This window comes from Cavia porcellus, unplaced genomic scaffold (assembly GCF_034190915.1).
Source record: "Cavia porcellus strain 051 isolate PalLab524CR breed Dunkin Hartley unplaced genomic scaffold, mCavPor4.1 scaffold_16, whole genome shotgun sequence".
NCBI classification, from domain to species: Eukaryota; Metazoa; Chordata; class Mammalia; order Rodentia; family Caviidae; genus Cavia; species Cavia porcellus.
Window position 1 is genome coordinate 10763056 of NW_026947499.1, and position 27956 is coordinate 10791011.

Sequence of the window (27956 nt, forward strand, 5' to 3'; positions counted from 1 at the left end):
GAGGAAGTGGGGCGGGGCCGGTAGGGTGGAGAGGACAGTAGGCGGTGGAGGCAAGAGCTGGCGCAGCTGCAGTGGTGGCAGCGGCTGGAGTATCGGCGGCTGTAGGGTCTGCGGCAGCTCCGGGCTCGGGGCTTTGGCAGTGGCGCCTACGGGCTGTGCTGTGGTGTGCGGACCCCAGTGCGCGGTCCGGGTTCCCAGGGCGGCGCGTGTAAGAATCCAGAGGGCGCGAGGGCTCTGTCCGAGGGAAAGGGCAGGGGTCAGGGGTGAGAGGGTGCGGAGAGAGGTTGGGACTGGGCGCCTGGGTGTGGGAGGCTGGCGGGGTGGACCCGTCGGGCTCTCGAGGAAGAAAATGCTCCACTTTTCTCCCTCTAAACGGTGCTGGGGGTGTGCACATCTTTTCCCGCCCCTGGCTTCTTGGGCGACCCCCACGTGGGGCCCCTCTGAGCACGCGGAGCACGTGCAGCGCGGCGGCACTCCTGCCTCAGCCTCCCTCTGTTGCCCTGTCACCTCGTCAGCGTCCTCAGCTCACCCCGCAGGAGACTGTCTGCCCGGGTCAGACTGTCCCAGAGGGCGGCGTGATGGCAGCCAGCACAGTGCCCGCGGGACCTTTCCCCAGGGGTGACCTTTGGGGTCCTTCAGAGGGAGACAGATGTAAAGCCTGCAGAAGAGCACAGAGCGAGCACTCAGGAGTCCCGAGTTCTAGCTCTGCACCTGCACTGTGCGACCTTGGGCAAGTCCCTTCCCCTCTCTGGGCCTCATTTTTCTTTGATGGGTTTGGATTCAAATTGGAGAACTGGTTCGGGAGTGGTTACAGTAATGGTCAACCAAGGAGTGTCTCAGAATTCAGCCTATCTGGGTTGAAACCTGGCTTCTGTACCACTTCCTTGCTGTTCACTTACAAGACTATTTAACGACTCTAAGCCTCAAGCCTCAGTTTCCTCCTCTGTAAGGTAGGGGATATTAACTAAGAGAGGACTCATCACCAGCAGTACCCTTGGTGTTTCCAGCCGCATCACTTGTGTGTGTGAGGCTCATCTGTGTATGGTAGGATGTTTTTCCTGGTCTCTGCTCACTGGCAGTCACCCCATCTGTGATGTTCAAAATATCTCCTAACAGTGAGGTCCCTTGGGGGCAGAATCACCCTGACCCAGAGAGCCACTGACTCAGACACTGAGTATAAACAAGCAGACTTCCGTAAGACCACCAGCTATTTTGGTAATATGACGAAGTCTAGAAACCTCTTTTTTTTTTTTTTTTTTTTTGGTACTGAGGATTGAACTTGGGACCTCGAGCTTGCCAGACAGCGCTTATGCCACTGAGCTCAATCTCTGGCCCTGTAGCCTCTGATGAGTTAGGGGGTTGGTAAAGTCTCCAGCCTTCAAAACAAATAGAAGGAGATCAGTGGCAAAGCCAGGCAACACATGCAAGTTCACTTAAGATATTCTCTCTGCTCGTGAATATGTTTGAAGATCTCCTTGGTAAAAAGTTGAGCCTGCTTTCCCGCCTCATTGAAGAGCAAAAGAAATCCTTAGATCGGGAGAAAACTTTAAAAACTCCTCTCTTAGGAAGTTCGGTGGGCAGATTGCTGTGGGCTTAGCAACACGCAGCAGTGTTTTATTCCTGCTGCCTTATTTTAAAAAATATGTACCTTTCCGCATACATGCACAGAGATGTGCCCTGAGTTACCTGATGATCTGGAAAAAAGTCTGTTGCCCTGCTGGTCAGTTCCGCGGGTCAGTTTAGAGACAAGTCAGTAGAGCACAGAGAATACAGCCTGAGGAAGGGACCTGCCGCTGTTTTCAAGTTCAGAAGTCTGCGGGGAAATCTGCTGAGTCTCTGGTTCTTTTGGTCCTCCTTGGAGGAAACAGGAACGTATAAATAGAAACTAGCGGCCAGTTCCAAGTGTTTTCAATTTGGAGTTACAGATGAACATTTGGATATCATTTAAAAAAATTTATATATATATATTTGTCTCCTTTTCTTCTCAAGCACCTAAAGCTAGGAGAACAGTGTCTGCATGACAGTATCTGTTGTTTACCAGCCTGGTTCAGGGGGATCTGAGAGTTGGTGTGTGGTCCTTAGAGTTAAACTGAAGCTGCTTTTGTGTTTGTTTTTAATGGGACGCACTGGTGATAGGGGTGCTAACTTTTTAATGGTCATTGAAGATGGGTGTTGCTTAAAAGGCAGATGTTGGAGACTTGGGGGTGCTGTGACGAACAGGAACCCAGGCTTGATGCCAGATGGTGAGGTTCAGAACATGACTTTTTAGCTGTGGGTTGTCAGCAAATTACTGAACCTCTGTGTGTCTGGCTTTTTCCTCTGGAATGGGGTTGATAAGCCTACCTTGGTAGGAGACTATTATGAGATGTTAATGAACTTACAGATTTCAAGTGGGAAAAACAATCATGGTAGAGTCCCTGCCACAGCAAGGAGGCATGTACTGTCACTCTGACTGTCCTTTTTTTCTTTAGTATCTTTGCAGAGTTAACAGAAGACTGTAAAAGAAGGTGGAGACGGAACATACTTGCTCTAATCTCTTTGGCCAGACACAGTTGCCTTTAACTTTTCCGTGTTTGTTCTTCTAGTTGGTCTGCTGTTTTGACACTATTATACCCTTAGTACTTTTTCTTTTTAAACTGTGTGGTACTGAGCATTGTACCCAGACTCTTGATCTTAGCCAAGAGGCTGAAAAACAGCAGGCATTGAACCCAAAGCCTTTGCTCTGAGCTACATCCCCAGTGCTTTTTTTTCATATTTTTTTATTTTGAGACAGCGTCCTCTGTAAGACACTAAGTTGCCCAAGTTGGGCATGCAGTTACAATCCTCCTGCCTCAGCCTCCTGGGGTACTTAGATGACAGATAGGCATCCTTGCCCAGCTTGATGTCATTCTTTTTTTTTGGTACCAGGGATCGAACTCATGACCTCGCACTTGCCAGGCAAGCACTGTGCTGCTGAGCTAAATCCCCAGCCCCTGTCACTCTTTTTTTTTGGTGCTGAGACTCAAACTCAACCATTGTTCTTTTTAAAGAGAGGTCTAATTCACGCACCGAAGAGTCACCATTTAAAAGAGTGCATGTGGGGCTGGGGATTTAGCTCAGCGGCATAAGTGCCTGCCTTGTAAGCAGGCAGGCGTGAGTTCAATCCCCGGTACTGATTAAAAAAAAAAAAAAAAAAAAGATCCCACTTAAAGAGTGCGTATAATTTGATGGCTTTTGGTACCTTTGCAAGGACCGTGCAGCCATCCCCACCACCTAATTCCTAACTCCAGCGCGTATTTTTCAGTGGTGGTTACCCTTTAATAACTGTCTTTCTTTCTTATGTTCCAAACCCTAGAAGATGCCTCTAATGGAGGAGTTTCTGAGAAGCACCGTGGGGCCTGCGGCTTTGACAAGCAGCTCGAACCAGAGACTGTTGACAGCCCTGGACATCACCTCCTGAGGCACGCGGGAGAGAGGAGCATGGCCGTGAATCTGGACGATGATGTGCCCCTCATCCTGACCATGGAGGAGGGTGGCGGCGCCCCAGCAGCTCCCTGCAACAGCCTGGGCCCGGAGGAGCTGCCAAGCAAAAGTGAGCCGGGGGCTGGGGCTGGCGGGCCTGGCAGCAGACAGCAGTAGGTGGTGTGGGTTTCGGTCCCCTGTCACCTGGCCCCATGTTGGAGCCCTCGGGTGGTGACGCAGAAAGCACTCCCGGAGGCTGTGGGCTGCGGATGCCTTGTGCTAGCTTTGTGATGATGTCCGGGGTCTCATCCCCACCCCAGTGCCCCCTCGCTCCCCTCTGGCCTTTGCTTCCCTTGCGCCTGACCGACCTTGGCTTTTTCCGCGGCTGCTTGGCAGGGACCTCGGGCCAACCTGCTCCTTGGCTGGCTTCCCTGCCTCATTCCTGGTTATAAAAAGAAGCCGATTTCAGCAGCAGCTCCGTCTGTCCGCTCGGAAGGCGTTGGCAGGAAAGCAGCGCTCTGGCTTCTCTGCTCCTTCTCAGCCCGGCAGCGCCAGCGAGGGGCGGAGGGGGCGAGCGGTGGTTGGGTTCCATTGATCGGAGGCTTTGGGGGTTTTGCTTTGTCTTCCTCTGAACGAAAGCTTAGCACAAAGCGAACCCAAGAGAGGTGGTGAGCATCTTTACGTGTTAAGTGTGTTGCTGGCAGAACGAGAGGCCTTAAAAACCTTTCTGGGCTTCGTTCCGAAGCTGTTGGTTTGCTTGGGCTGTGGGGCCCAGGAGAGGCTTAAAATAACTCACCTTTCACGGGGTCCCTAGCTGCCTTGTGCAGTGGGGTGGTGGGGAGCCTCTTGGGACCAGTGACACAGGAGCCTGGCTGTCCCATCTCCTTTGTCCTGAGAGCGCACAGCTGGTGGCTGGAGCCGGGCGGCCTCTCTGGGAGCAGATAGAAAAGGAGCAGTGTCCCTCGGGTGCGGTGTGGCCCTCTCCCCGTGGGAGCTTTGCCTGCGGCGGGGTCGCAGAGCTGCTGCTACAGAGATGAGAACGTAACCCACGCTGGGAGAAGTAGCATGCGGCCGTGATCCCAGCAACTCTGGGAGGCTGAGGCAGGAGGATCAAAATTTGAATCCATCGTAGACAACTTAGCAATTTAGTGAGACCCTGTCTCGAAAGAGTTCAAAGGGCTGAGGACATAGCTCAGTACGAAGGCCCTGGCTTCAACCTCAGAACCACCTAAAAACACAAACTGAAGCGACCATAAACCAGATTTTCCCTGAGTACCACTCAGGGCCAAGCAAATAATGGGCCCAGTGTCCAGCTCAGTCGTAGCTATTTCCCTTGTAGGATCCCCTTGTAGGTAGGCAGTAGTATCCCCATTTTGCAGAAGAGGAAAGGGTGGGTCAGAGAGGTTAAGCAACTCTCCCAAGGCTGCCCAGCCAGGATGTGGGTAAATAAGATTCCAACTCAGGGACAATTCCAGATCCTCTCTCCCTCCTTCCCCTTCCTCTTTTCCTTCTGCTTTTCTGCGCTGTCCTTTTGCTCCTCTCTCTTTTCCTTCACAAGTTTTTTTGTCTTTTTCCTTTTTATCGGTACCAGGGATCGAACTCACGACTGCCTGCTTGCAAGGCAGGCGCTTATGCCGCTGAGCTAAATCCCCAGCCCCTTTCCTTTACAAGTTTAAAATAAAAGTGAGTGCGAGCCCTTAGCTTCGCATTGGTTAATTTTGATTTTTTTTTTACGTTTTGCAGTCCTGGGCCCAGCCCAGGGCCTGGTGCATGACAGCTCTTAACATTTCTCTCTCACCTCCTCCTGCCCTCTCAAGACAGAATTACTGTTCTGTCTGTGTTTACAGAGCAAGAGGAGACCTGGGTAGCTTAGGAGATCAGGTGGCCTGTCCAGGGTCACACAGTTCTTTGCCTCTCTGGTCGGTCCTCCCAGGGGACGTGAGTCAGTGTGACACAGCTGCAGCTTCAGAAGACAGTGCTAGTGAGCTGGTGAGCCGTCACGCACACAGGGGACCGGAGGTGGAGAGGAGCGGCCTGCTGATAGTCGGGCTCGGGATTCTAAGTGATGACCTGCCTGTCCTGCGAGTGCTGCTTCTAAATCCCCGTGAAGCAGTGGCCCACTGGCGGGTGGGTCTGGCTCTCCCGTGGGATGCAAGTGGGGACAGCTATGCTGTTCTGTGTCAGAGCAGGCTTTGAACTGGTGGCAGGGCTTGCTGGGTAGGAACTAGGCCAGAGAGACATCAAAGTGCACCTTGGATCGGCTGCCGGCAAGCCTTCTTGTCTCGCCAAAGTTGAAGTCAGTGGCTTATTTTAGTTTGCTTCTTAAGATTAAAAAAAAAAACAAAACCAAGTCTGTGACCACCAGGGACATTGTGTTTTCTTCACAGTTCATCAGTGCCTCAGATTTCTGTCTTGCATGTACTCTGTTTTCTTTGTTTGTTTTTTGGAGGCAGGGTCTTGCTATGGAGCCCAGGCTGGGCCTGAATATGCAATCATCCTGCCTCAGCCTCTAGAGTGCTGGCATCACAGGCAGGTGTCAGCACGCCTGGATTCTTTCTTGAATTCTTAGGGGTCACTTGATAAACCTCTAGGAATATGTGCATGAGTCCGGGGAGCCTGGCTGGGGAGGGGCAGGGCTCTCCCCGGGGAGAGGTGCCTGCTCCTAGCACAGGGTCATAGTTCATGCTTGGATTTTGTCACTGATTTACCCTGTCCCTGCTGCCTGAGCAGTCATTCTGGCACTAAAGCAGCCTGGTCATTTTCGCTGTCTTAGAGCTCCTCTGGGCCTTCCCATCCCAACAGGATGCTCCTGCTTGCCTGTCTGCTCCTGTTTCCTGCCTCGGCCCATGGCATCGTGGGGCGTGGAGGCAGGAGCCTCCATGCATTCCAGATGCTCCGCACCTCTGGCGTGGGGAGGGCTGGACGTCTTTCCCAGCCCCGCCCTTGCTCGTGAATTCCAGTTCAGCCTTGGGAAGGCTGCAGACCACATTATCTCCCTGAAGCCTTCCTGAACTTCCCCTTCCGGCCAGAGCTAAGCTCGCCCTCCCTCTCCTGCTCTGGTCCCTTGATGAGGCTTCCTGGGTCTCCAGTTACTGCCCGTGGTGATTGTAGTTCCAGCTCTCTGGTCCCGGCCTGGGCCCTGGGTTCTGTTCAGCTTTGTGTCTCGGAGCTCTGCCCTCAGGCTGCCTGTACAGTTCCAGTCGTGGTTTCAGTGACTGAGCTGGGCCCCTGGGGCCTTGCAGCCTTGGTGCTCGCCTCGGAAGGCCCTTGTCCTGCCTTTTCTCCAAAACCAGTGTTGTGAACTCCAGCTGTCCTAGGGTCGCTCATTGTCCTGGAAACTGCCTCCCTCGGGCCCTTGAGGGGTTGGCAGAGCGGGCAGAGGCCTTCGGCAGAGTTGGCAGCGCCAAGGACAGCAACCACCCAGAGCCTTTATGGTGACCTGCTGGCCCCTGAGGCCTTCCCTTGGCTCCGTAGCCACGTGCTCCTTGTCATAGCTGCGGTGACAGAACGCCACGGGCTAGGTGGCTTCAACAGATGTGTTTTCTCCTGGTCGTAGAGGCTGGAAATCCCTCTGGGGCTCCTCTGCTGAGCTCGCAGACAGCCACCTCGCTGTGTCCTCACGCAGCCTGTGTGTCTGTCTTCTGGCTGGGAGGACCCCAGTCCTATTGGAGTAGGGTCCATCCATGCGCCCACATTTGACCTTAATTAAAAAGGCCCCAGCTCTAGCCACGTCATCTCCCTGAGTGGGCTGTGTCCCCCGTGACTGTTTGCCCCCTGCCAGGGCCCTGTGTGGTTAGGATCCCCGAAGGTTTGACTTTTCTCAGCCCAGACAAGCGTGGATCCTCTCCGAGATGGGCGCATCCAGGGCCGAGGCAGTGGCTGCTGTGGTGCTGACAGTGACTCACAGGCGGGAGTGCAGGGGGATCAGGTGGGCGTAGAGGTGTTGAAGCCTGAGAGTGGGGAGTAGCTTGGAAATCGGGTGGCTCACCAGCTGGCTTGGAGACACCGTGTCGTGCCTGCTGCTGTCAGGAAGTGGAGAGCAGATGTGACTGCTGTGGGCAGTGCCGAGGACTTTCCAGCGCAGTTCTGGCCACGCCCAGACCTGACCTTCTGGTCACCTCAAGCCACCTGACATCTTTGCTGGATGAGCAAAGCCGTGGGGACCAGGGCGGTGGCTGAGGCTGCTTTGCTGCTGGTTGTCTGTAGTTTCCTGGTGATGAAGGGGCAAACCCTACGGTGACAAAGCAGAACTCCTGCCCTCCTTCACCTTGATGCTGGGGCATTATCAGGACACAGCACAGCGAGGAGGCAAGATCATGGTGCTGGGCAGGCCTGCATCTGATGCCCAGACCCCTTTACCAAAGGCTGTATGCAGGTAGAGCAGTTGGTACCAGGCGCCATCCAGGTGGGCACCTGTGCCAGGAGGAGCTGGGTGGGAGTGGTAGGGCTATATGTACAAGGTGACCAGCCCAAGGGGACGCACCATTGCAGAACTCTGGCCCTGTGGCGCTTTCCTGGCCAGGAATCCCCAGCAATTTTTTGCGGGGGGATCTTGGGGATTGAACTCATGACCTTGTACTTCCCAGGCAGGCGCTGTGCCACTGAGCCATATCCCTGGCCCTCTCTAGCATATTGTCAGAGTAAAGGCTGCCCTTGGGACTTGCTTAGCTTCTGTCACTTGTGGTCCCCTGGGTGGTGATGTGGTAGGCAAATTGGCTCTGCAGACAAAGCCCAGGCTGCCCCCTAGTCCTGTGCAGAGCTGGGCTGTCCATGCCTCAGCCCCCATGTGTAGAACAGCATCTGTAGTCCAGGTGGTCGGGTGTGACCCTGTGGTCTGCACTCAGTGAGCCTCAGATGTCCTTGTCCTGGCCAGAGATGGGGCTACAGCTTTGCAGTGTCTCCCATGAGCTGGGTCCTGAACTTGGGCCAAGAGGTGGATCCCTTCTGCCTCCCTCCTGGCCCAGTGGGTGGTGGCCAACCTGCAGGGAGGCCAGGGCAGCCTGGCAGCTGGAGGCCAGGCAGCAATTAGATTTCCGTAGCCTCCCACGGAGCCTGGGCATTGGGCGCCACTGGAGTCCGTCCCCTGGCTGTTTTAGGGCCTCGCTGAGGCAGAATGCCGGGTGTCACCATGCCATTGGTGGCCCCAATTAAAATGAGTGAGCACCCAGCATGCTGGGTTGGAGCCTCATAACAGAGACACGAAGCCTCTTCTTTTCTCCGCCCTCCACATCTTCATGGGGGGGATACTGTCTGTTGCCTCGGACCACCTGCCACGAAATGCCATCTCTCCCTCTGCAAACAGAAGGCTGCCACATCTCGATGGCGGTGGTGGCAGCTGTCCTGCTTTCCCCGGAGCCCAGGGGAGGGCTGGGTTCACACGGGCTGCGAAGGAGCTTTACGAGCTTCACAGAGCCAGAAGCGTCAGCTTCCCGGCCTCCAGGTCGGGGAGGGACGCGGGGAGGGGACACAGGCGGGCTTGGCTGGCTCCCAGCAGAGGCTCTGGTGGCTTCTGGTTGCAGTGTCCTCCCAGGGGTGCCTCAGATTACAACACAGTGTTCTGGGGAGGAAGTCGTGCTCCTCAGAACCAGCAGCAGGGACGAGGCCCTGGAGGGGCAGCTGTCCTCAGATGGCCCCCGCCCCAGCCTTGTGCTTAGGAGTCACTCTGTTAGCTGGGCTGCGGCTAATCCTGAGAGGAACCTCCTCTCCCCGCCCAGGCCCGTTAAGTCAAAGGGCACACCATGGTCACAGTACCCCGTGCCATCAAACCTCTGCCGGGTGCCAGGCCGTGTGCGCGGCGCCTGCTGGGGCTGTCTGTGTCACCCCACTGCCTCCCCATGCGTCTGCTGTTACGTGCAGCCCCAGCTGTGCGTCTTTTTTACTCTCTAACTTTTCACCCTACCTGATGTTATTCCACACTGGGTCCCCAGACCTTGACCTCCCTCCTGTGTGGTACAAAGAGCAGAGCTGACGGTGCCAGAAGTGAAAGCAGACCACAGAGAAACCTCAATTTCCCCACCCGCCGGGCCACAGTTCCTTCTGGTGCGTGTCCTCCCCAGGTTAGGCAGCAGAGTCCATTTCCATCTCAGTGCTTGGAACAGGAAATCGTGGGCTCAACATGGGGCCTGGCAGGGGCCAAGATTTGGGTCTGGTCAACAAAGGACAAAGTCAGGAGCAGCCTCGGGCTGACTTGGAAGGTCAGTGGGTGCTCGGGGCCGCCCCTGGAGGTTTTGGATCCCAGTGGCGGGGACCCCATGTTGGAACTTGCAGGAGGTCCCTGCACGGGACCGTGTGCCTCTGTACCAGGGACACCTTTGCCTCATTTGCTTTTTGGGGATCCTTTTACCTAGTTGTAAAATCAGTCCTTTCTCTCCCGAGCCACTCAGGAGGCTCAGGTTCCCAGGCAGTGCCCTCGTGGTGTGAGTCCCAAGACGTGGGTCCCCCTGTGTGCTGTTGGCAGACCCAGCTGCCCCTGAGCTGTGGCCGGCTGTTGTCCTGGGATCGCAGGCCAATGCCACCTTGTCCAGTTTCTCAAAAGCAGTCAGAACCTGTACTTTTAATTACGAGCCTTCCAGTTTTCAATCCTGCCAGCTGATTCCCATGTCCTCAGCATGGCCAGCTGAATAAAGCCCGGTCAGTGGGTCGCACTTAATGACCTGTGACTCAGAAGGTGCCATTCCAGCTTTCGTGCTCTGCTCAGAGGAACCACTGCAAATTAAGTCAAACCATGGATCAGAAGTAGCCAGGAAGCCTCCTCTTTGCCTCTTAAGTGTTTTGCCATAGGACGCCAGATGGCACTGGACTTTGGGATTGAAGCTGTGTGTGGGGGTGTCTGTTTGTCCCGGCAGGGAGGTGACCAAGGACAGGACCGGCCGCCGTGGACTGCAGGGCCGAGTTTGTCTGTGGAGAGGGCGGTGGGTGGAGGGGAGCTCCCAGCTGTGCTGCAGCGCAGGAGCCAGCGCTGGACTTTGCTCTGCTCTGGCTCCCTGCCCCTCCTTGGAGCTTCTCCAGCACGGTGTGGCCTGGCCTTGCTCATCGGGAGCCACGCCTGGGGTGAGGAGGACATGTGCCACTGAGGTCAGAGGCTCCCAGCGGGGCAGGAAGGAAGCCGTGTTGAAAGCAAAGCAGAACGGACGGACGGAGTGAGGATGTGGGCTCCCGTCTGGCCCTACCCACTTCTCCGACTCTGCCCTGCCTTCCTAACCCCACCACGGTGAGCCCTTAGGATCAGAAGGCACCCCCAAATCTTAGGCCACACTGCTAATAAAAGAAAATGTTGAGACTTGGCAAGGAGGGGTACAGCTGTAATCCCAGCTACTTAGGAGGCTGAGGCCCTGGCTTGAGTGGCACCCATACCTAGGAGGCTGAGGCGGGAGGGGCTCAAGTGTCAGGGCAGCTTGGGCACCTTAGTGAGACCCTATCTCAAAAATAAAAATAGGAAAAAAGGGTTAGGGATGCAGCTGGCAAATGAGTTCCTGCCGGGTTGGAGTGTGCTAACACGGCCCAGAACCTTCTGTCTTGGTGTCAGGCTGATCCTGCAGCTGAGTCCCGGCCCAGCCAGGCTGCTGAGCTCTGCCTCCTCTTCCCACAGCCCCGAGGTCTTATCTGTCCCCTCTGTGGTGAACCCGTCCTCACAGCCACCTCCTGCGTTGGGCTTGGGTATTTGGGTCACGAACTACAAAGCATTCTGCTGTCCCTCCCCTGTACTTAAGCTGCAGAAGGGAGCGGGGTGCATTTTGTTGCTGCAGCTGCAAGCGCCTTTTATTTTAATTTTTTAAGGTGTGATTTAGAGATCTCATGTTTGTTTTTCTGTAGAGGAGGCAGTCATGTTTAGGGAGCCTTGCAGGCGAGCCATGGTGGGTGGCGCCCAACCTTAGGTACCCGGGGAGTGCACCAGATGCTGGGAGTGACGCATGGGTGTCCTCGCCCGATGACGAATCCAGGAACCTGCGAACAGATCATCCTTTGCACCTCGACATATGGAGGCAGCTTCCCCAGGGCCTGAGGACAGTTGCAAAGGTTGGGGGGAGCCCAGCCGTCACCTCCTCCGCAGGTGAGCAGGTTGAGCGGAGGACTCTGCCCAGGCAGACAAGGTGCACACACCAGGGCCAGCGCAGGCCGGAGTCCGCAATGCCTGTGCCCGCTGCCACCTTCCTTGGACTGTATCCCAAGGGAGCACACGCCCCTCCAGCTCTGGAAGTCTCACTAAAGCCAGTGAACTTAGACTACTTTACGTGGCCACGTTTTTTTTCCTTCAGTGCCAGGGATTGAACCTAGAATCTTCGCATGGAGTTACATCCTTTTCAATTTTTTTTTTTTTTTTAATATCAAGACACAGTCATGCTAGGATGCTTAGTTGCCCATGGTGCGCTCAAATTTTGGATCCTTCTGCCTCAGCCTCCCAGAGGGCTAGGATGATAGGTGTACCACTGTGGCCCAGTTCACTTGGCTGACTTCTCCATTGGAGTCAGTACTCTGGGCCTGTCCCTGCCCGGACAGAACTCTATCCTCATCCTGCCTGGCTGACTGCCCTTCCTTAGTTCACCCTAGAAATCAAAACCAGTAATCCACAGTCTCGAAGCATGTTCCTGTAATCTCATTTATTTCCTCCGTAGCCACTTTCACTAGTGAACCTCCCTGGCTGCCGGCTCTGGCCCTGCTATTCTCTGGCCTTGGCGCCTGCAGCTGCAGACCTGCCCCCCTCTCCCCACACCGTGCCTTCTGGCCCTCCCTGCCAAGGTAGTGCAGCGGCCACGTCTCAGAGCTGTCTGGCCCCTGCTCTGCCCAGCTTTTGCCTGTCATGGACTTGATGTATTGAATTGGGCTTTGCTCGGCGCAGTGACAGGTTCCCAAAGGTTGTGAGAAAGTGGAATTTTGGTGAATTGCATTATTTAAACTGCAGGCCTCGGGGCTGAGTGGGGAAAGAACCCTCTCAGAATTATGAATCACACCCTTCGTTCAGCTGTGTCAAATTGGCCCTGGTAAATCCTGTTCCGTTAGGTCGGGGCTGTACCGGGTTGTGGGTTTCTGTCTGTGTCCCCGTGCTGCCCTCTAGACACAGCTGGGTAGGGTGGGGCAGGGCGGGAAAGTCATCCTAGGGTAGGCGGTGGTGGCTTTTTGTGCCGATGTGTTGGGCGGCTGCCTCTTTCTGACAGTACAGGCTCTCAAAGCCTGTTTTTGTGTGCATCTGCTGGACACCTCATAAATAGACGTGAAGTGCCATATGTGGAAGGGTCCCAGGTGACTGCGTCACAGCTTAGCCCACCCTGGAGCCATCTGGGGGGTGGAGAGACTCATTCCCACGTGCCCGGCTCAGAAATAGCCCAGGCGGTCATGGCCGTTTCCCCTCGGAGCTGCAGCAGTACCGTGTGGATGCAGACGTCTCTGTCACGGGTTTGCCGTGCCCCAGAGTCTGTACATCTCCTGTCCCCGCCATGTTGGGCCCTTGGGGCTCCCTCCCTTCACAGTGGGGCCCCCTGGGCCACTCCTAGACTGCCCGTCTCTCTCTTCTGTCTCTTTCGGGACACTGCCATTTCTTCTTGTGCTTTCTTATTCCTCTAGCTCTTGCTGAAAATCAGCCCAGCCGGAGCGACTGTGCTAATGGCTTGGAGCTGCTCCAGGCTGCCGGATGTGTTGGCTTTCACTTGTGGGTGGCTCTCGACAGGCGTTGATGTCCTCTGTCTGTGGCTCTCGAGGGTCCCCTCTTCTTGCAGGCTTGGCTCTTCACACTTGGCTGGCCCGCCTCGCTGTTTGCCGTCGCAGTTGTGCACATCCCGGAGGCAGCCTGGCCCCCCCACCAGGCTCAGACAGAGTCTGCCCGGGCCCGGGCTGTTGTTCCATCCTGTGTGACTGTGAGCTATTTTCTGTCGCTTGCTGTCCCAGAGGGTGGAGGGCCCGGAACTCCCGAGGTGGAGCTGGCCTGGGAGATTCTTAGCTGCCAGAATGTGTGCGTGTTGGGGTGCGGTGACATTTCTTCAGCTGGGGGCCCTGTCACGTTTCTTCAGTCGCCTGGGATGCGGTGGAATTTCTAACCTCATGTCTTGGTGACTGAGCAGCATTGGATAAGACGCTAAGCGTGTTTCCTCCTGAGCTGTGGTTTCTTTGTCTGTAAAATGGGGATCAGGATAGCCACAGAGGAGGTTGACATAAAGGTTAGGGGCCAGAGTACAGCTCGGTGACATAAGTGCCTGCCTGGCAAAAACACAAGGTCCTGAGTCTGATTCCCGGTACAAGAAAAAAATTGAGAAATTTTATATCCTGTTGTATTGTAGCACTTACTCAAGAAATGGAAATTATAAATAGTACTGAGGGGTCAGGGTTTTATTATCAACGTATAGCAACTCTCTCCTGAGTCGCTGTGTAATAATAGCTGAGGGACTCTGGTTTAGGGCTTGAACCTTTCCTTAGGAAATTCTCTTTCTCATAATGACCATGAGGCACCTTCTTAAGGCCACTGCTGTGGCACGTAGGACAGTGGCGACTGCCATCCCTACTACATTGCAGGGAGAGCTCACTTGAGCAGCTCCATCTCCTCCATCTGTAGGACACTGGCCACCTCCCAGCTGTCACTTCCTGGAGGTATTTGTGCCTAGAGACCGCCTGCCCCTTCCTGCTGCTCTGGGGACAGAGTTACCTGTAGCTATCACAGAGCAGCCAGTGGTCCCAGAAGCTGGCCCAGCCAGCCTCACCCGCAGGAAGTGACTGTGGTAGCCCCCGGGCAGGGGCTAGAGTGGGCCTTCAGTCCCTGTCGTGTGGCTGCTGCGGTCCCCACACCAGGGGTTGTGGAGCAGGGCGAGTCTGCAGTGTGACCTCTCCTCTGAGTGGACTAGTGTAGCCCCCTCCGTCCGTGCGGTTCACAGTTAGCATTTCCAGCATTGGAGACAGACAGCGTGGAGACAGACAGATGTTCGCACAGGTGCGCACTCTTCCTTGGGAAGCGGAGCGGAGCCTGTGTGCCCTGTGTGTGTGTGTGTGGCTTGTGTGCGTGTGTTGTATGGGTGCGTGCACGCGCGTCACCTGCAGCCCTTACTGACGTCTGCCTACGTAAAGGGAAAGGCTGGTGCTTGGCAGGTGCTCAGCGGGTGAGTGGGAGGTGACAGATGTGCCCCGGTCACTGCACCCTGTGGCGAGGGGAGGGCTGCATGGTTCCAGGTCAGGCCCTGACATCTGCAGACTGAGGAGGCATCAGGTCCTACCTCTCCAAGGGTTCTTGTAGATGTGGGCACACCGAATGGCAGGGGCCCAGGAAGGCTGGCCAGGACTAGACAGTGACGGGGACCGTCGTGGCCCGTGGTAGCTATGTCCTGCCCTGGTTTTGTGGTGCAGAGATGGAGTGAGGCTGCGTAAGGCCGAGCCCCTGGCTGTGTATGCCCAGGGGCCAAGTCCACCTCTGTGATGTGGTGACACCCGGCCTGCAGCAGCTGTGGAGGACAGAAGGGCTCGCTGGGCTGTGGTCCCGGCCTGGCCGCTTTTCCCCCTGTGCCCTGTGTGAGTCCCCCAGCCTCTCTGGGCTCTGCTGCCCTCTGTAGACAGGGAGCAGTACTACAGAAGTTCATCAGGATTGTTTATGTTTGTGAGGCCCAGGAACCCCAAAACCCTTACATCCTGCCAGGTGAGCACCAGGTGCTGTCGCCGCTTCCTGCTGTGTCAGCCTTGACCCTGCTGAGAGGCTCTGGAAGCTTCTGGAATGCAAGCCCTGCTGTTCATGTCTTTGCTGTATGCCTGGCCCCGCTCAGGTCTCTGATGTGCCCCTCACATCGTGGACCAGCTCTGAACGGCTCCTGTCCCTCCTCCTTCCAGAGCCTCTGAGCTGTGTGCAGCTGTGGTTACCTCCCCATGGCTGTTGTACCTAGCAGTGACCTCAGTGCACTGGACTCCTGCCTCCTGTCACCTCCAGTGGGAGGTCTGTGGGGACAAGGGTCACATGTTACTGTTTCTGGTCCCAGACTGGCGCAGTGCTGACGGGTATACATTAGGTGCTAGCGAATTGTCTCCTCAAACTAACCGCGTGTGTTTGCACACAGGAGGTCACCCATTCACCTCCACCTGCCTTCTACCCCCCCAGTTACAACCTTGGGACAGCCTGTGAGGTCCTCGGTCACGGGTGACCACTGATGGCTGGCTCTGCTATGCTAAATGACTCAGAGGCAGCCCAGCCTCCACCGCCTGCCCGGTCCCTGCCCTGACTCCCAGGAGCCTGTTACGTCTGTGGCTCCTGCCTTTCCATTTCCTCTGTTTGCAGCTGCTCCTCTCAGCCATCGGGCTCTTTCCCTGCCAAGTCCCCCAGGGCTGGTCACATGGATGAATTCCTCTGTGTTCGGCCACTTGTGTCCCCATCAGCTGTCTGAAGTCAGAGGTGGAGGTGGCACCAAGAATCCTCCTGGCCACTTCTAAAGCAGAGTTCCTTGTGAGACCTGCTTGACCTGTGGGACTGCCCCATTGAGCTCTCTGTCCTGTTCCGAGCCTCTGGCATCATGGGCTTGGGCTCCTGCCAGGCATTCAACTGGGAGGACTCTATGCTGTTTGCCCAGCTCTGTCAAAGTCTGGTGGCTTCACTGGGGTCCCACTTCCCCTGCACAGCCGGCTACCAGAAGGAGGAGCCCGAGTGGGAGGGTGTGCATGCCGTCTGCATTCCCTGAGCCAGTGCACGCCTGATTTCCATCTGGGGCCCTGCAGCGCCAGCCGGTGTAGCAGTGCCGTGGCGACGCTGAGCCCGTAAAACTTAGCAGCCTCAGTCTGGTTTATTTTCCTTTCCTCTTCGAGCTTTTTCCCAGGGAGTGGGGCTCTCAGTGACAACTGGCAAACGGCTGGGTGACTGCTCGTTGTCATTCTGCCCGGCGCTGCTTTCCAGAGGGCGCTCAGTGCTTTGTGGGTATTCGAATGTTGTTTTCTGTGATGCCGGGAGCACAGCTGGCACTGGTCCCAGCTGACGGGTGAAGCAACTGAGGCTCTGGGGAGTAAGATCTCGAGCAGGCAGGAGCAGAGGGGCGCAGGAGGGTGGGCTGCGTGGGCTGGGGCTCCTTGTGTCTGAAGGAGGATGAGCATGGATATATGTGTGCAGGAACACGAGGCTGTGAGCACGTGAACAGTGCAGTGGGGGGAGAGGAAGGGTGGCGTCGGGGTCTCAGCCTCGCTCTGCGCTCCTGCATTCTGCCAAGTCTGCCTTTGTGCTCTTTACCATCACAGCTCCCTCCCAGCAGCAGCAGCTTTTTAGCCAAAGCGACCTTTCTGCACAGGGCGGAAAGCAAGGCCCCAGGCCACCGTGTGCTGGCTGGGGTGGGTGGCCAGGCACTGAGCCCGGCCCCGCCTCCTGCACACCCCACTCCTCTGCGAAACCAGCTTTATGGCCGGCATATGGAAACTATTTCTATTTATCCGGCAGCGCTAGGATGCTGCTGCATGCAGTGCTCCAGCAAACGGAAACCCCCCGGATTCCCCGCAGAGTCGTTTCAGAGGCTGCGTACGAAGCAGCCAGCTGTTTGTGGGGAGCGTCTAGGCTGTTACCTCAGCACGGTGGTGGCGTGGCCATCTGTGCAAACAGGTCATCGTGGGCTGCCTACACCCCCCATGTCGCCGCCTCCGAGCGGGAGTTCAGGTCATGGTTTGGTGTGCGGGTGCTGGGTGGCACAGCAGTTTCTTCCCAGCCTGCACCTACTCCTGGTACCTACTCCCCGGCCATTGCCAGCGTCCCGGGATGGGTGGTGTTCCGTGGCCCAGGTCTGGGGCCTGGGAGGCGTGCCTGCCCCTCGGCCTGCTTTCACGAGCTTGCGCCCTGCCCTGAGCGGCAAGTGCTGAACACGCTGTTCCCCTGGGATCCAACCCCGGGTGTGCAGAATGCCATCGTGCTGCTTGCCAAGAGCGTTTGCTCCTGGGCAGCCTCCACTGGCCCTTCGGAAGCCGCTTGTGGAGCTGCTCGGCTGCTGTAGAAACCGAGGAGGCTGCCGCTTTCTCTACCCGCACAGCTCGTCCCTCCTGCTCCCCAGCCTCCAGCCGGCCGACCCCCAGCGAGGTGGACATGCAGAGGCAAGGCCCAGCTGTCACACTGCCCAAGGAGGCTCTACAGGGCCAGCACCCCGACTGCCCCGCCGTGAGGTCGTCCCTTCTCGTCCAACTGGGCCCTTGTGGTAGGCTTCGGGCCTCGCCTTTGCAGGGTTCAATGGGGATGGTTTTAGAGGGGGCCCAGCCTATGGGATGGGGCTAGACCAGGGCCGAGGTCCTATGAGTGCCACTGGTTTCCTCGGAGGTCTGGGAACCTGTGTTTCTTCCTGGAGATGCAAGTCCATGGTTGTGTGGGCCAGAGGGGGCCAGGGCAGGACCCAGGGCACCAGGGCAGGTGGTACAATGGCACTGGGACCTGCAGCTTTCCAGGCAAAAGACTTGGTGCCCGTGACCCGTCAGCCACCATGGAGTTGTGGGGACAGCCCTGCACGCAGCTCCTAGGCCCTGTCCCCTTTGGCACACCCCCGCTGCCAGCCTTTGAACCACTTTGTACCTGGACAGCAGCCTTGGGACACGCAGTGTCCCTCTCCAGCCCAGAAGCAGAGCGGTCAGGGCGGACCAGGCAGCCAGGGCAGGCATTGGCACTGCGGGTGCAGCCCCGCCTCTGGATGGCGCGACCGTGCTCTGGACTTGGCCACCGGCCACTGCTTATTAAAGAGCTGGGGGACTGTGGCTCCCACCTGCCGCCTGTGCCCTTTCCATAATCCCTAGATGTGCTGCCCGGCACTCACGCAGGCCGAAGGAGGCTTTTGGGAATCACCTGTGGCTCTCTTGAAAAGCCCCTCAGCGGCTGGGTGGCCTGGGGCCTTTCAGCCGCAGCCCTGCGGCCCTGCTGCCCTGCGTGAGAACCATGCGCAAGCCATGCACAAGCCGCTGCTCTTTGCCTTTGGGGCTTCATAAGCTGCTGAGCTCTGAGTTCCGACAGTGCAAGCTTGAGTGGCTCTGGAAACACAGTGTGTCCTGGCAGGGGGAGGGCGGGAGGGCGAGGGAGGCCGGTTTCCTGATTTCCTCTCCCCGAGCTGCAGCCCCGAGCAGGCTTTTGCTTTCTTCTCCTCGAGGTTCTACCTTGAATGACCTTTGTGTAAAACAGACCCCGGGCAGTCCAGTCTTTCAGAGCAGGATCTCTGAGAACACAGAGACCAGGCTGCACCCCGCCCTCTCTAGGCCAGGCCCTGCGTAGTGCCCCTCTGCCGTCCCCAGGGCCCCCCATAGGGGTGTGGGGGTGGTGGGCAGGGCAAGGTCCGCTTCATCACAGTCTAGATAGGTTTGTTGACCACGTACCCTGTTCTGGGCCCTTAGATGGGCAGCAGTCTCTGCCCCCGTGGAGCTGGCCTTCCGGTCAGGGCGTCTGGAGCTCCAGGGGACGATGCAGCCCCCAAGGAGGCACGAGCAGAGTGAGGGCAGAGAGCCGTGCCATAGGGGGGCAGCCTCTATTGGGACACGGCAATTGGGGAATTTAGGGATGAGACAGGGCAGAGGGAGTGGAGAAGCTGAGGCCCTCAGGTGGCAAGTTCTGGAATGTTCAGGAATAACAGAGGCCAGCGGAGGCTGGGGCAGGATGACAGCAAAGAGACCGTGGAGGGTTTCGGGGTTGTCCCCAGGTTTCGGGTGCTGTGCATGCTGCTGCAGGAGGTTGGTATCCTGCGGGCTGTTGTTACACTAAGCTGAAAAGTTTACATGGAGGAGTTCTCTGACCAGAGGAGGAGTAATAGAAGGAGCTCAGTGGGTCCGAGGGGTCACGCTGGTCCGGGGCAGAGATGCTCAGGCTAGGCTATAGCAGAAGAGCCGGTGAGAATCACCTTTTTTTTTTTTTTTTTTTGAGACAAGGTCTCCCAATGCAGTTCAGGCTGACCTTGAGCTCACTTTGTAGCCCAAGCTGGTCTCGAACTCCCAAAGATCTTCCTGCCTCAGCTTCTTGATCCTGCTGCCTTAGCCTCCTGAGTGCTGGGATTCCAGGCGTGAGCTACCACGCCCGTCGAGAAGTCACCTTTTAATAATACTTTAACTGTTTAATTGATGTCTAATGTTTATGCTTGTTTATGTGTTGTTATTCTTCAGTGTACAAACGCAATGCACAATGGACAGGGAAGCCAATGTAACAGTCTAGATGTACCCCTTGTCCTAGATCAGTGTCGTCCTGGGAGGGCTAGGATGCTGGTGTCCCAAGGCTTCTCCTGCCCAGGGTCTGTGTGGACATAACTGTCCTGTCTGACACGTGCAGGCCAAGGACAGCACACTGCCACCCGTCACGGTGCCTCCTGAACTCTGGGCACTGGTGTGGCACTCTCTGCAAGGAGCAGCCCCTTACTCTGATTTGGGGTCTGGCTGTGGGCCTCGTTTCCCTCCACCTGCTGTGAGTCGGAGAGAGTGACTGGGGTTGCCTGTGACAGCAGTGGATCTGTGGTGCTGCTCTGCACGTTGCTGCGGTGAGGGGTCCTTGGGAAATGGTGTTCAGGAAAGCGCTGGAGGGGCCAGGATACCCGTGGGGCTCACTTGGCTTTGTACTGCTCCGTTCTGTAGGGGGCGCTATCTCCCTTTCCTGGCCCTCAGTTTCCCCATCTCTAGTAGACAGGCAGGAAGGAAGCAGCCTGCAGGGTCTGTCCTGGACCTGGCAGTCACCGTGTCTAAGGCAGCAGTATAAAGCACCCCAGAACTCAGCAGGAACCCTCCACCATGGTGCTCCCCAAACTCTGACCAAGGGCCTGTACTCCTGTAGTCATAAAAACATCAGGAAACAAATCTCTAGAAATGGACGCGCCCACACGCCCGTGGTCATGGGTTTCCTGTTGCGTGGCTTGGGAGCACCTGGAGGAGCACTGTGCTGCCACCCGGCAGTGTGAACGTGGGCGCCGCGGGCAGGCCCCCCGTCCCAGTGTCACGGGGGTCGTTGGGGGCTGTGGCCCCTGGGTTTGCTGTGAGGATGAGGTGCTCAGCACGCGCCCAGGACTCGTTCTGTTATTTCAGCAGGAGCTGGCGTGCTTCTCTGTGGGCCCATAGGCTGCTGTTCATCTGCAGGGCACAGCAATGTGTTGGAAGAGATGCCACGGTCGCCTGCTGCAGCGGGCAGTGCGGTGGGAGGTGCAGGCGCTGGGCTCTGTCCCGGGGCAGCACTGTTGGTTTCTGGATGTTTTCATGAAGAGTTATTTCTTAAGTCTTTTTCTTTTTTATCGGTACCGGGGATCGAACTCACGACTGCCTGATTGCAAGGCAGGTGCTTATGCCGCTGAGCTAAATCCCCATGAAGAGTTACTTCTAATTTGCGAGTCATATTTAGGATAAAAGATGGTGTGCTTCGGTTCTGAGCTCTGCCTGACAGAGCTCAGCTCAGCCAGACCTGACCAGGTACAGCCTCCCTGTCCTGGCCAGTCCCCTCCTGAGCCCCCGCCCTGCCCTCCGTAGGCCATCACTGTCTCTTCTCACAAGTGTGACCCGTGGTCACAGAGCGTGTGTTTTGTGTTTTTGCCACCTAGTGTGGCATGGGGCTCCTTGGGATCTACTAACCAGCTGCACTCCAGAGTGGCCGGAGCCCAGGCTGAGGACCTGGGTCACAGGACATGAGAGGGAACAGCAGGAGTCCGAGTCTTTTTTTTTTTTTTTTGTTCTTTGTCTTTTTTGAGACAGGGTCTCACCTTGCAGTTCAGGCTGGCCCAGAACTCACTTCGTAGTTATCCTGCTTCAGCTTCCCGAGTGCTGGGATTACAGAATGGCCCTTCAGAGTTCACTCTGTATCCTGGGGCCAGGCCAGCAGCTGGGAGAGGCGTGTGCGTGTGCCATGAGGGCCAGCCTGAGGCTGGAGAGGGGACGGGGGCTCCCAGGCCTGCCAGCTGCCTGCCACGAGGAGGGGCTCCGTGGTGTGCAGCTCTGTAGCTCAGTGCCTCCTCCCCACCCCCGCAGCTCTCAGGCCTCGGGCAGTGGTGGTTTGGGCTCTGATGGGATCGATTCTCTGGAAGGAGTGACCGTGTCACACGCATTGAAGGCTGAGGGTCCCCTGCTCCCAGGAAAGCCCCCTTGCTGTGGGTGTGCTGCATGGAGGTCCCTGGCCCCCTGGTCACAGCAGGGCTGCCATGAGGTGGGGTATGCAGGGGAGACCCCGGAATGGGGGTTGCAGAGGCATCTGAACTGTGTGACAGGGAGGAAGCCTGGGGCCCTGCTGCAGCTGGGCTGCAACTCACAGGCGCATGCATCCCTCGCAGGGCAGAAAGAGGTGCCAACCCCAGTTACCATTGGTGCCAGCCTGAGGCGCCTGCCCCACTCTGTCTGTGTTACTCATCCTGCCTGAGGGTGGTGGCTTGACCTTCTGTCCATGCTGGCAGTTTCACTGTTTCAGAAATGGGCATTGTGTGGCGTATGCCCATAACTTCAGCAATCTGGGAGGCTGAGGCAGGAGGATAGCAAGTTTGAGCCCAGCCTGGGCAAATGAGAGATTTAGCAAGATGCTGTCTCAAGAAGAACACTGATGGCCAGGGATGTAGCTCAGTGCTAAGACCTTGGGATCAACCCCCAGGACTGCAGGGAAGGAGGGAGGGAGGGACACAGGCCGATTCCCAGCAGAGTTGAACCTGCTGACCCAAGTGGCTCGGTTCGGTGGCCCAGCCGCATGTCTGGCTTTGGGACCCAGCACCTCTGTCTCCTCAGGTCTGAGAGGAGAAACAGCAACTTCATGGGGACGCAGGAGTCACATGGGTTAACGGGTATGGGTGTGCGGCTACAGTTAAGGGATCCCCAAGCAGGCAGTTAAGGAAACAACCTCCTTTATGTTGGGCGTGGCTTGGTAAGGTGGCTCTTTCCTGCTCTTTGTAACATCGATTTGGATGTGTGACAAGGCTGGAAGATCTTTTCTTTTGGCTGTTTTTGCTCAAGGCAACCTGAGCTGAGGGGGTCTACTGTTAGCTCAGATTGCCTTGAAAGCACTAAATTGTCCAGGCTGGCCTCGGGCTCAGCATCCTCCTGCCTCAGCCTCCCAAGTGCTGGGTTACAGGCCTGTGCTACAGTGGCCTGTTGAGATGCTTTGTCCACATGGCCGAGATGTCAATACCAGCTGGGGTGCTGGCTCGCCCTCCCACTGGCCACTTGTGCTGCCTCCCCCACGGTGGCCAGATTAGGAGAGAACAAGGCCAGAATGAACAGACAAACCACAAACTGGGAAGAGGGACTTGCACCCCAAATACAAACCAGAACACTCAGATTCAGTGGTCACACTGTAAAGAAACGAGTCAAATATTTGTACAGGTATTTCAGAGAAGATGCACACCTACAAAATAAACATATAAAAAGGTGCTCACCAGTGTTAGTCAACAGCAAACTACAGACGTAAAGATTGAGATTGAGAGTGTAATGCAGAGTTGGCACACACCTGTACTCCCGTGGATTGCAAGTTCAAGCCCAGTGTAGGCAGCTTGGCAACTCAGAGAGATGCTGTTTCAAAATCAGAACAGTAAAAGGGGCCGGAGATGTAGCTGAGTGCAAATCCCTAGGTTCAATCCCTAGCACCACCAGACACACACCAAAAACACAATTTTTAGAATGCTTGTGATGTTTTTTTTTTTTTAGGCGGGGTCTCACTGTGTAGCCCAGGCTGGCCTTGAACTCACAGTGATCCTCCTGCCTCAGCTTCCCAAGTGCTGGGATTACAGGTGTGCACCCCCATGCCCGGCTCTGTAATGCTGGTTTTTTTTTTTTTTTTTTTTTTTTTTTTAATTTTTAATTTTTTTTTAATTTTTTTTTTAATTTTATCGGTACCAGGGATCGAACTCACGACCGCCTGCTTGCAAGGCAGGTGCTTATGCCACTGAGCTAAATCCCCAACACCCTGTAATGCTGGTTTTAAAGTTTTTATTTATTAGTGTATGTCTGCGGTCCGTGCGTGGAGCTGGTGTGTGTACACAGCACATCTTAACTCTCCTCTTCTTCCATTCCCCGCCTCTTACCTCCCTTCCCTTTTCTCTACTCCCTGTTACCTACCTTTTATTTTGCTCCTTATGTATATTTTGGACTTCTCATGTAAGAGGAACTAATTGATATTTAAACTTTTGCGTCTGATTTTTTTTTTTGTGGGTACTGGGACTCAAACTCAGGACCTCACGCTTACCAGGCAGATGCTGTGCCACTCAGCTGTGTCCCTGGCCCTTGTGGAATCCATTTTCCTACATATGACTCATGTTTATCCTTTATGGCAGAGCTGTACTCCAATTTATCTAAGTGCCACATGTGGGCCACTGCAGGTTTAGTGGTTGAGGACTGTGCTGCTATAGGCACGGGTATGCGTGGATCACTGTAATGTGGCGCCTTAACTCTCTTGGAAAGTTGCCTCGGAGGGGAATAGCTGGTAAAATGGAATTTCTAGTTTGTTTTTTGAGGGCTTTCCACGCTGATTTCCATGGTTGTTGCATTAGTTTATCCTCTCACAAACAGTGTGGAATTGTTCCTTTTTCCCTGCAACCTTCCCAGCATTTCTTGTTATTTGATTTGTTGACAATGTTTAAAAAGTCTGGATGCATCAGTTGTTGGCACGATGTAGACTGGAACTCTCATACACTGCTAGTAGAAATGTCAACTGGGAGAGAATTTGGCTTTTCTTAAAAGGTTAAAATGTTCCCGTTAGATTTCTGGGTATTTATTTGCCCAAAAGAAAACACGTGTCCACACAAAGCCTGGTGCGTGAGTGTTCAGAGCGACGTCATTGGAAACAGCCAAAACCAAGAAGTGGTGCTGGGCGTGGCGGCACACACAGGTAACCCCAGCACTCGGGAGGCCGAGGCAGGGAGATTGCCGCAAGTTCGAGTCCAACCTGGGCTATATAGGTTCAAGCCAGCCTGAACTGCATAGCAAGAGCCTCCTCAGAAAACAAACTCAGAAACAAAATAAAAAGTACAAGGACAAAAACTAGGAGCCGACCCAACACGCACTGAGGCATGAGTGCTGCATGCCGGAGCAGCTCCTCGGTGGACCCGCTCAGCCCGACTCCGAATAACATGCTGCGTACGGCAAAGATGACTTTTAAAATAATTATGGCGAGTGAAAGGGGACAAGCGGCAGAAGGACACACAGTACGTGAGTCTTCTTTTAAAAGTTTAAGGTGCCATGCTGGTGGTGCACTGTTGTAATTCCGGCACACAGGAGGCTGAGGCAGGAGGATCGAGTTCAAGGTTAGCCTGAGCTCTGTAGCAAGACCACTTCTGAGGGAGGGAGTACAGACTGATCTGATGGTGGCAGAAAGCAGGTCAGGGTTTGCCTGGGGTCCGGGGGCGGGCGTGCAGGCGGGCGGGAGGGGGCCACGGGTCGATCACCTTGTCACAGGTGGGCACGTCTAGACAGCGCACACACAGCTCGGCAGCAGAGGGCTTGTGTAGCACGCACAGGTCCTGGTTCTGTCCCCCTAAATCAGCACCACCACCACCAACGGAAAGTCCACCTGTACACTTCAAACATGTGTTCTCTTGTGCGTGGGTCATGCCTCTTGTGTGTGGGTAACACTGTTTTTAGAATTGGGTGGGGAAGGGCTTTGCAGACAGCCTGACCCGCCTGTCCTTGCTGCCGGCTGCAGATCGGCATGATCTGTGACCCCGCAGCCCTGGGAGCCCCGTGCCTTTCCTGCTCCCGGCCTGTGGTCGTGGGTTGTACGCCTCTGCTTCCTGCTCTGGCAAGTCTGGGTCCAAATGTTTGATTCTCTCCCTTCCTACAGGTGTGTGGTGTGAGGTTTGGGGTGCGGGGGACCGTGTTTTCATCCTCCTCGGTTCGCATACTCCCATAAGGTCACATTGGGCACTGTGGCCAGGTGTGCCCATTTACCCGTGTGTCATTCAGCACAGGACTGTGGTCACAGCCCCAGGTCAGACGTGACGTGACCCAGTAGGACCCTTGCCAGCCTGGAGGTGGAGAAGTTAGGACCGCAGGGTGCAGCCAGAGTTACCTCCTGGTCATTGTTCCTTCTGTTGTACTCCTCCTTCTGAACTGGCCCAGGAAGAGCCTCAAGTTCAGCCGTGCCTGGCCGGTCGTGCATCTGCACATGTACCAAGCGGATCCCTGTGTCACTGTGGCCTGCTGTGAACCAGGCAGTGTGGGCAGAGGGCAGGCAGGGCGCATTCTGCCAGGGCTGCTGGACAGGGCGGAGTGCTGGGAGGGGAAGACAGGAGGTCAGCAGGGGCCAGCGGCAGATGGCCCGTCCCGGGACACATCCGGTTCTGTAAAGTTTTGGCTGAGTGGAATCAACACACTTCAAAGTGCGCAGGAAGTGCTCCATTAGTGACGCCTCTGCCCTCTCCTCTCACTGCCCACGAGGTACCCGTTGGCCTGAGCTCACATTTTTTTCTGCCTGTGTTTCTGTTTGTAAAGATAAATAGACTTGTATACAAGTCTGATCCAAACACACGATGTTTACATAAAAGAATTTGTTACGGTAAAAGGCACATGGGGTTAATCCCTTCAAAATTCTCTGTCTCTATCTCTCACTCACACACACACACACACACACACACACACAGAGGCTTATCCCACTGTTCTGGCTGCTTTTGGGGTTTTTGTTTTGTTTTTGTTACTGTTGTTTGTTTTTTGAGAATGGGTCTCACTGTGTAGTTCAGGCTGGGCTTGAACTCACTGTGTAACTCAGGCGGACCTCAAACTCATGATGACCCTCCTGCCTCAGCCTCCCAGGTGCTGGGATTACAGGCGTGCACTTATGCCTGGCCCTGGCCGCTTCGTGAAGCAGCTCTGGAAGTCCTCTTGTTGCAGGCAGCTGCATTACTTAGAAATATTATAGGCAGTTAGACAGGGCTGGGTCCTCCATGGAGCCAGTACAGATACCTTGCAACTGTGAGGGACACAGACACCTCCTGCTGTGGGCCAGGCCTCAAGACAAAGGATCAGGCAAACGAACCCACATCCTAAGGACTGATATTCTAAACAGTTCCCTTCACCCTGAGGAAGCCAGCAGTCACTCTCCCAACCCCCTAGGGAAGAGTCTGGGCTTTCTAAGAATGCCCTCTTTTTTTTTTTTTTTTTTTTTTTTTTTTTTGGTCTTTTTCCTTTTTATCGGTACCGGGGATCGAACTCACGACTGCCTGCTTGCAAGGCAGGCACTTACGCCGCTGAGCTAAATCCCCAGCCCCTAGAATGCCCTCTTTCTACATGACTTACTTCCCCATTTGTCCCCAATTTAATCAATTTTACCTGAACTATTAATTTTACTGGCTAACTATAGTTCTGTCCCTCCTTATGCCCACCTGCCTTGAGTTCCCAGTTTTCCCCACTTTTAAACCTGTCTCGCCCCATGATTTTGCTCTGTAAAAGTTCCTAGAAAGGACAGAGTCCTTGGCAACCCACTCAGGACCCCTTCTGTCTCTCAGGCAGAAGCTTTCTTTCTCTCAATAAATACATTCTGCTCTTCACCTCCGTTGTTCCTAAAATTCATTCTTTGGTTTTAGAGAACCCAAACGTGTGGACATAGTAGGTCGGAAGTTTCATTCCCCTGTATCATTCTCTCCTGAGCATCTCCAGAGTTTGATAGGGAAAAAAAATACAGCAAATGCTGCTGCTGAGCACCGTCCAGCAGGAGGACAGGTGGGAGGACAGGCGGGAACAGCAGCACTGTGTCCCTGCCCACCTCATCCACCCGATCTGGTACCTGGCACCTTCTGGCTCTTCCTCAAGGGCAAATCACCCCAGAGGCCGGGGACATAGCTCAGTGGCACAGTCGCCTCCCTGGCGAGTGCAAGGTCGTGAGTTCCATCCCCGGTACAAAAAAAAATGACTGCAAAAAATAAACATTCTGAATCAATGTGGAACATTAAGGCAGCCTGTACAGCATAATAAAAACCTTCCCGAAAGAGAATTCCAGGTCTGTTTCAGAAAGCGGCAGGAGGGGTGTGATCCATGTGTTTGAGCAAAGGGGAGTGTTTGAGGGAAGTCCGTGGCAGCGTGCTTTTTACTCTATTAAATTGTTTTGGTTTGGTTTTCCTTTTTGAGACAGGTGCTCATTGTGCAGTGCAGGCTGGCCTTGAACTCACAGTGATCCTCCTGCCTCAGCCTCCTCCAGGCTGGGATGACCGGTTGTACCACCACCTGTTTCCTTATCTCCTTTCCTTTGGAGAGAAAAGATTCTCTTCCTGCCCTTGGCTCTTTGATTTTCCTATGCAGTGCTCCAGAGTGTTTTTCTCCGGCCACACTAATTCTCCCCGCTGGTGCACACAGGACGGGGCACTGACTCACTCTTGTGGGGTAGACAGGAGAGGACCCAGTGACCCTGATCCCCTGCCGGAGCCCAGGTTGTGAGTGACTCTCTCCTCTCGCCGTGCAGATGGGGGCAGCCACGCCATCCACGACTCCCAGGCCCCCAGCCTGGTCTTTGGCGGCGAGAGTTCCCCCAGCGGCCCCGCCGGACAGGACTGGGAGATGAATTACCAAGAGGCAGCCATCTACCTCCAGGTGAGTGGCTCGGGAAGCTGTCGGGCGCTGCTGGTGGAGGCCATGCCGGCGGGTGGGTGCCGGGCCTGACGTCTCTGTTTACATTGTTTCCTTCCATACTA

The 27956-nt window shown here is 55.5% G+C and overlaps 1 protein-coding gene across 3 annotated transcripts in view; it reads left to right on the forward strand.

The window, feature by feature from the left end:
• The first annotated feature begins 28 nt into the window (after window positions 1-28).
• Tpcn1 (two pore segment channel 1) overlaps window positions 29-27956 on the forward strand; it is a 52292-nt gene continuing 24364 nt past the window's right edge. Inside the window, exons 1-3 of one of the 3 annotated variants that reach the window (XM_003461357.5) lie at window positions 29-208; window positions 3335-3571; window positions 27728-27855. In XM_003461357.5, the coding sequence (XP_003461405.2) occupies window positions 3460-3571; window positions 27728-27855 (240 nt within the window). In that variant the 5' untranslated portion in view covers window positions 29-208; window positions 3335-3459. Of the gene's footprint in view, window positions 209-3334; window positions 3572-17344; window positions 17562-27727; window positions 27856-27956 lie in introns of those variants that run through there. The other 2 variants (NM_001278760.1, XM_013151245.3) reach the window with 2 other exon arrangements.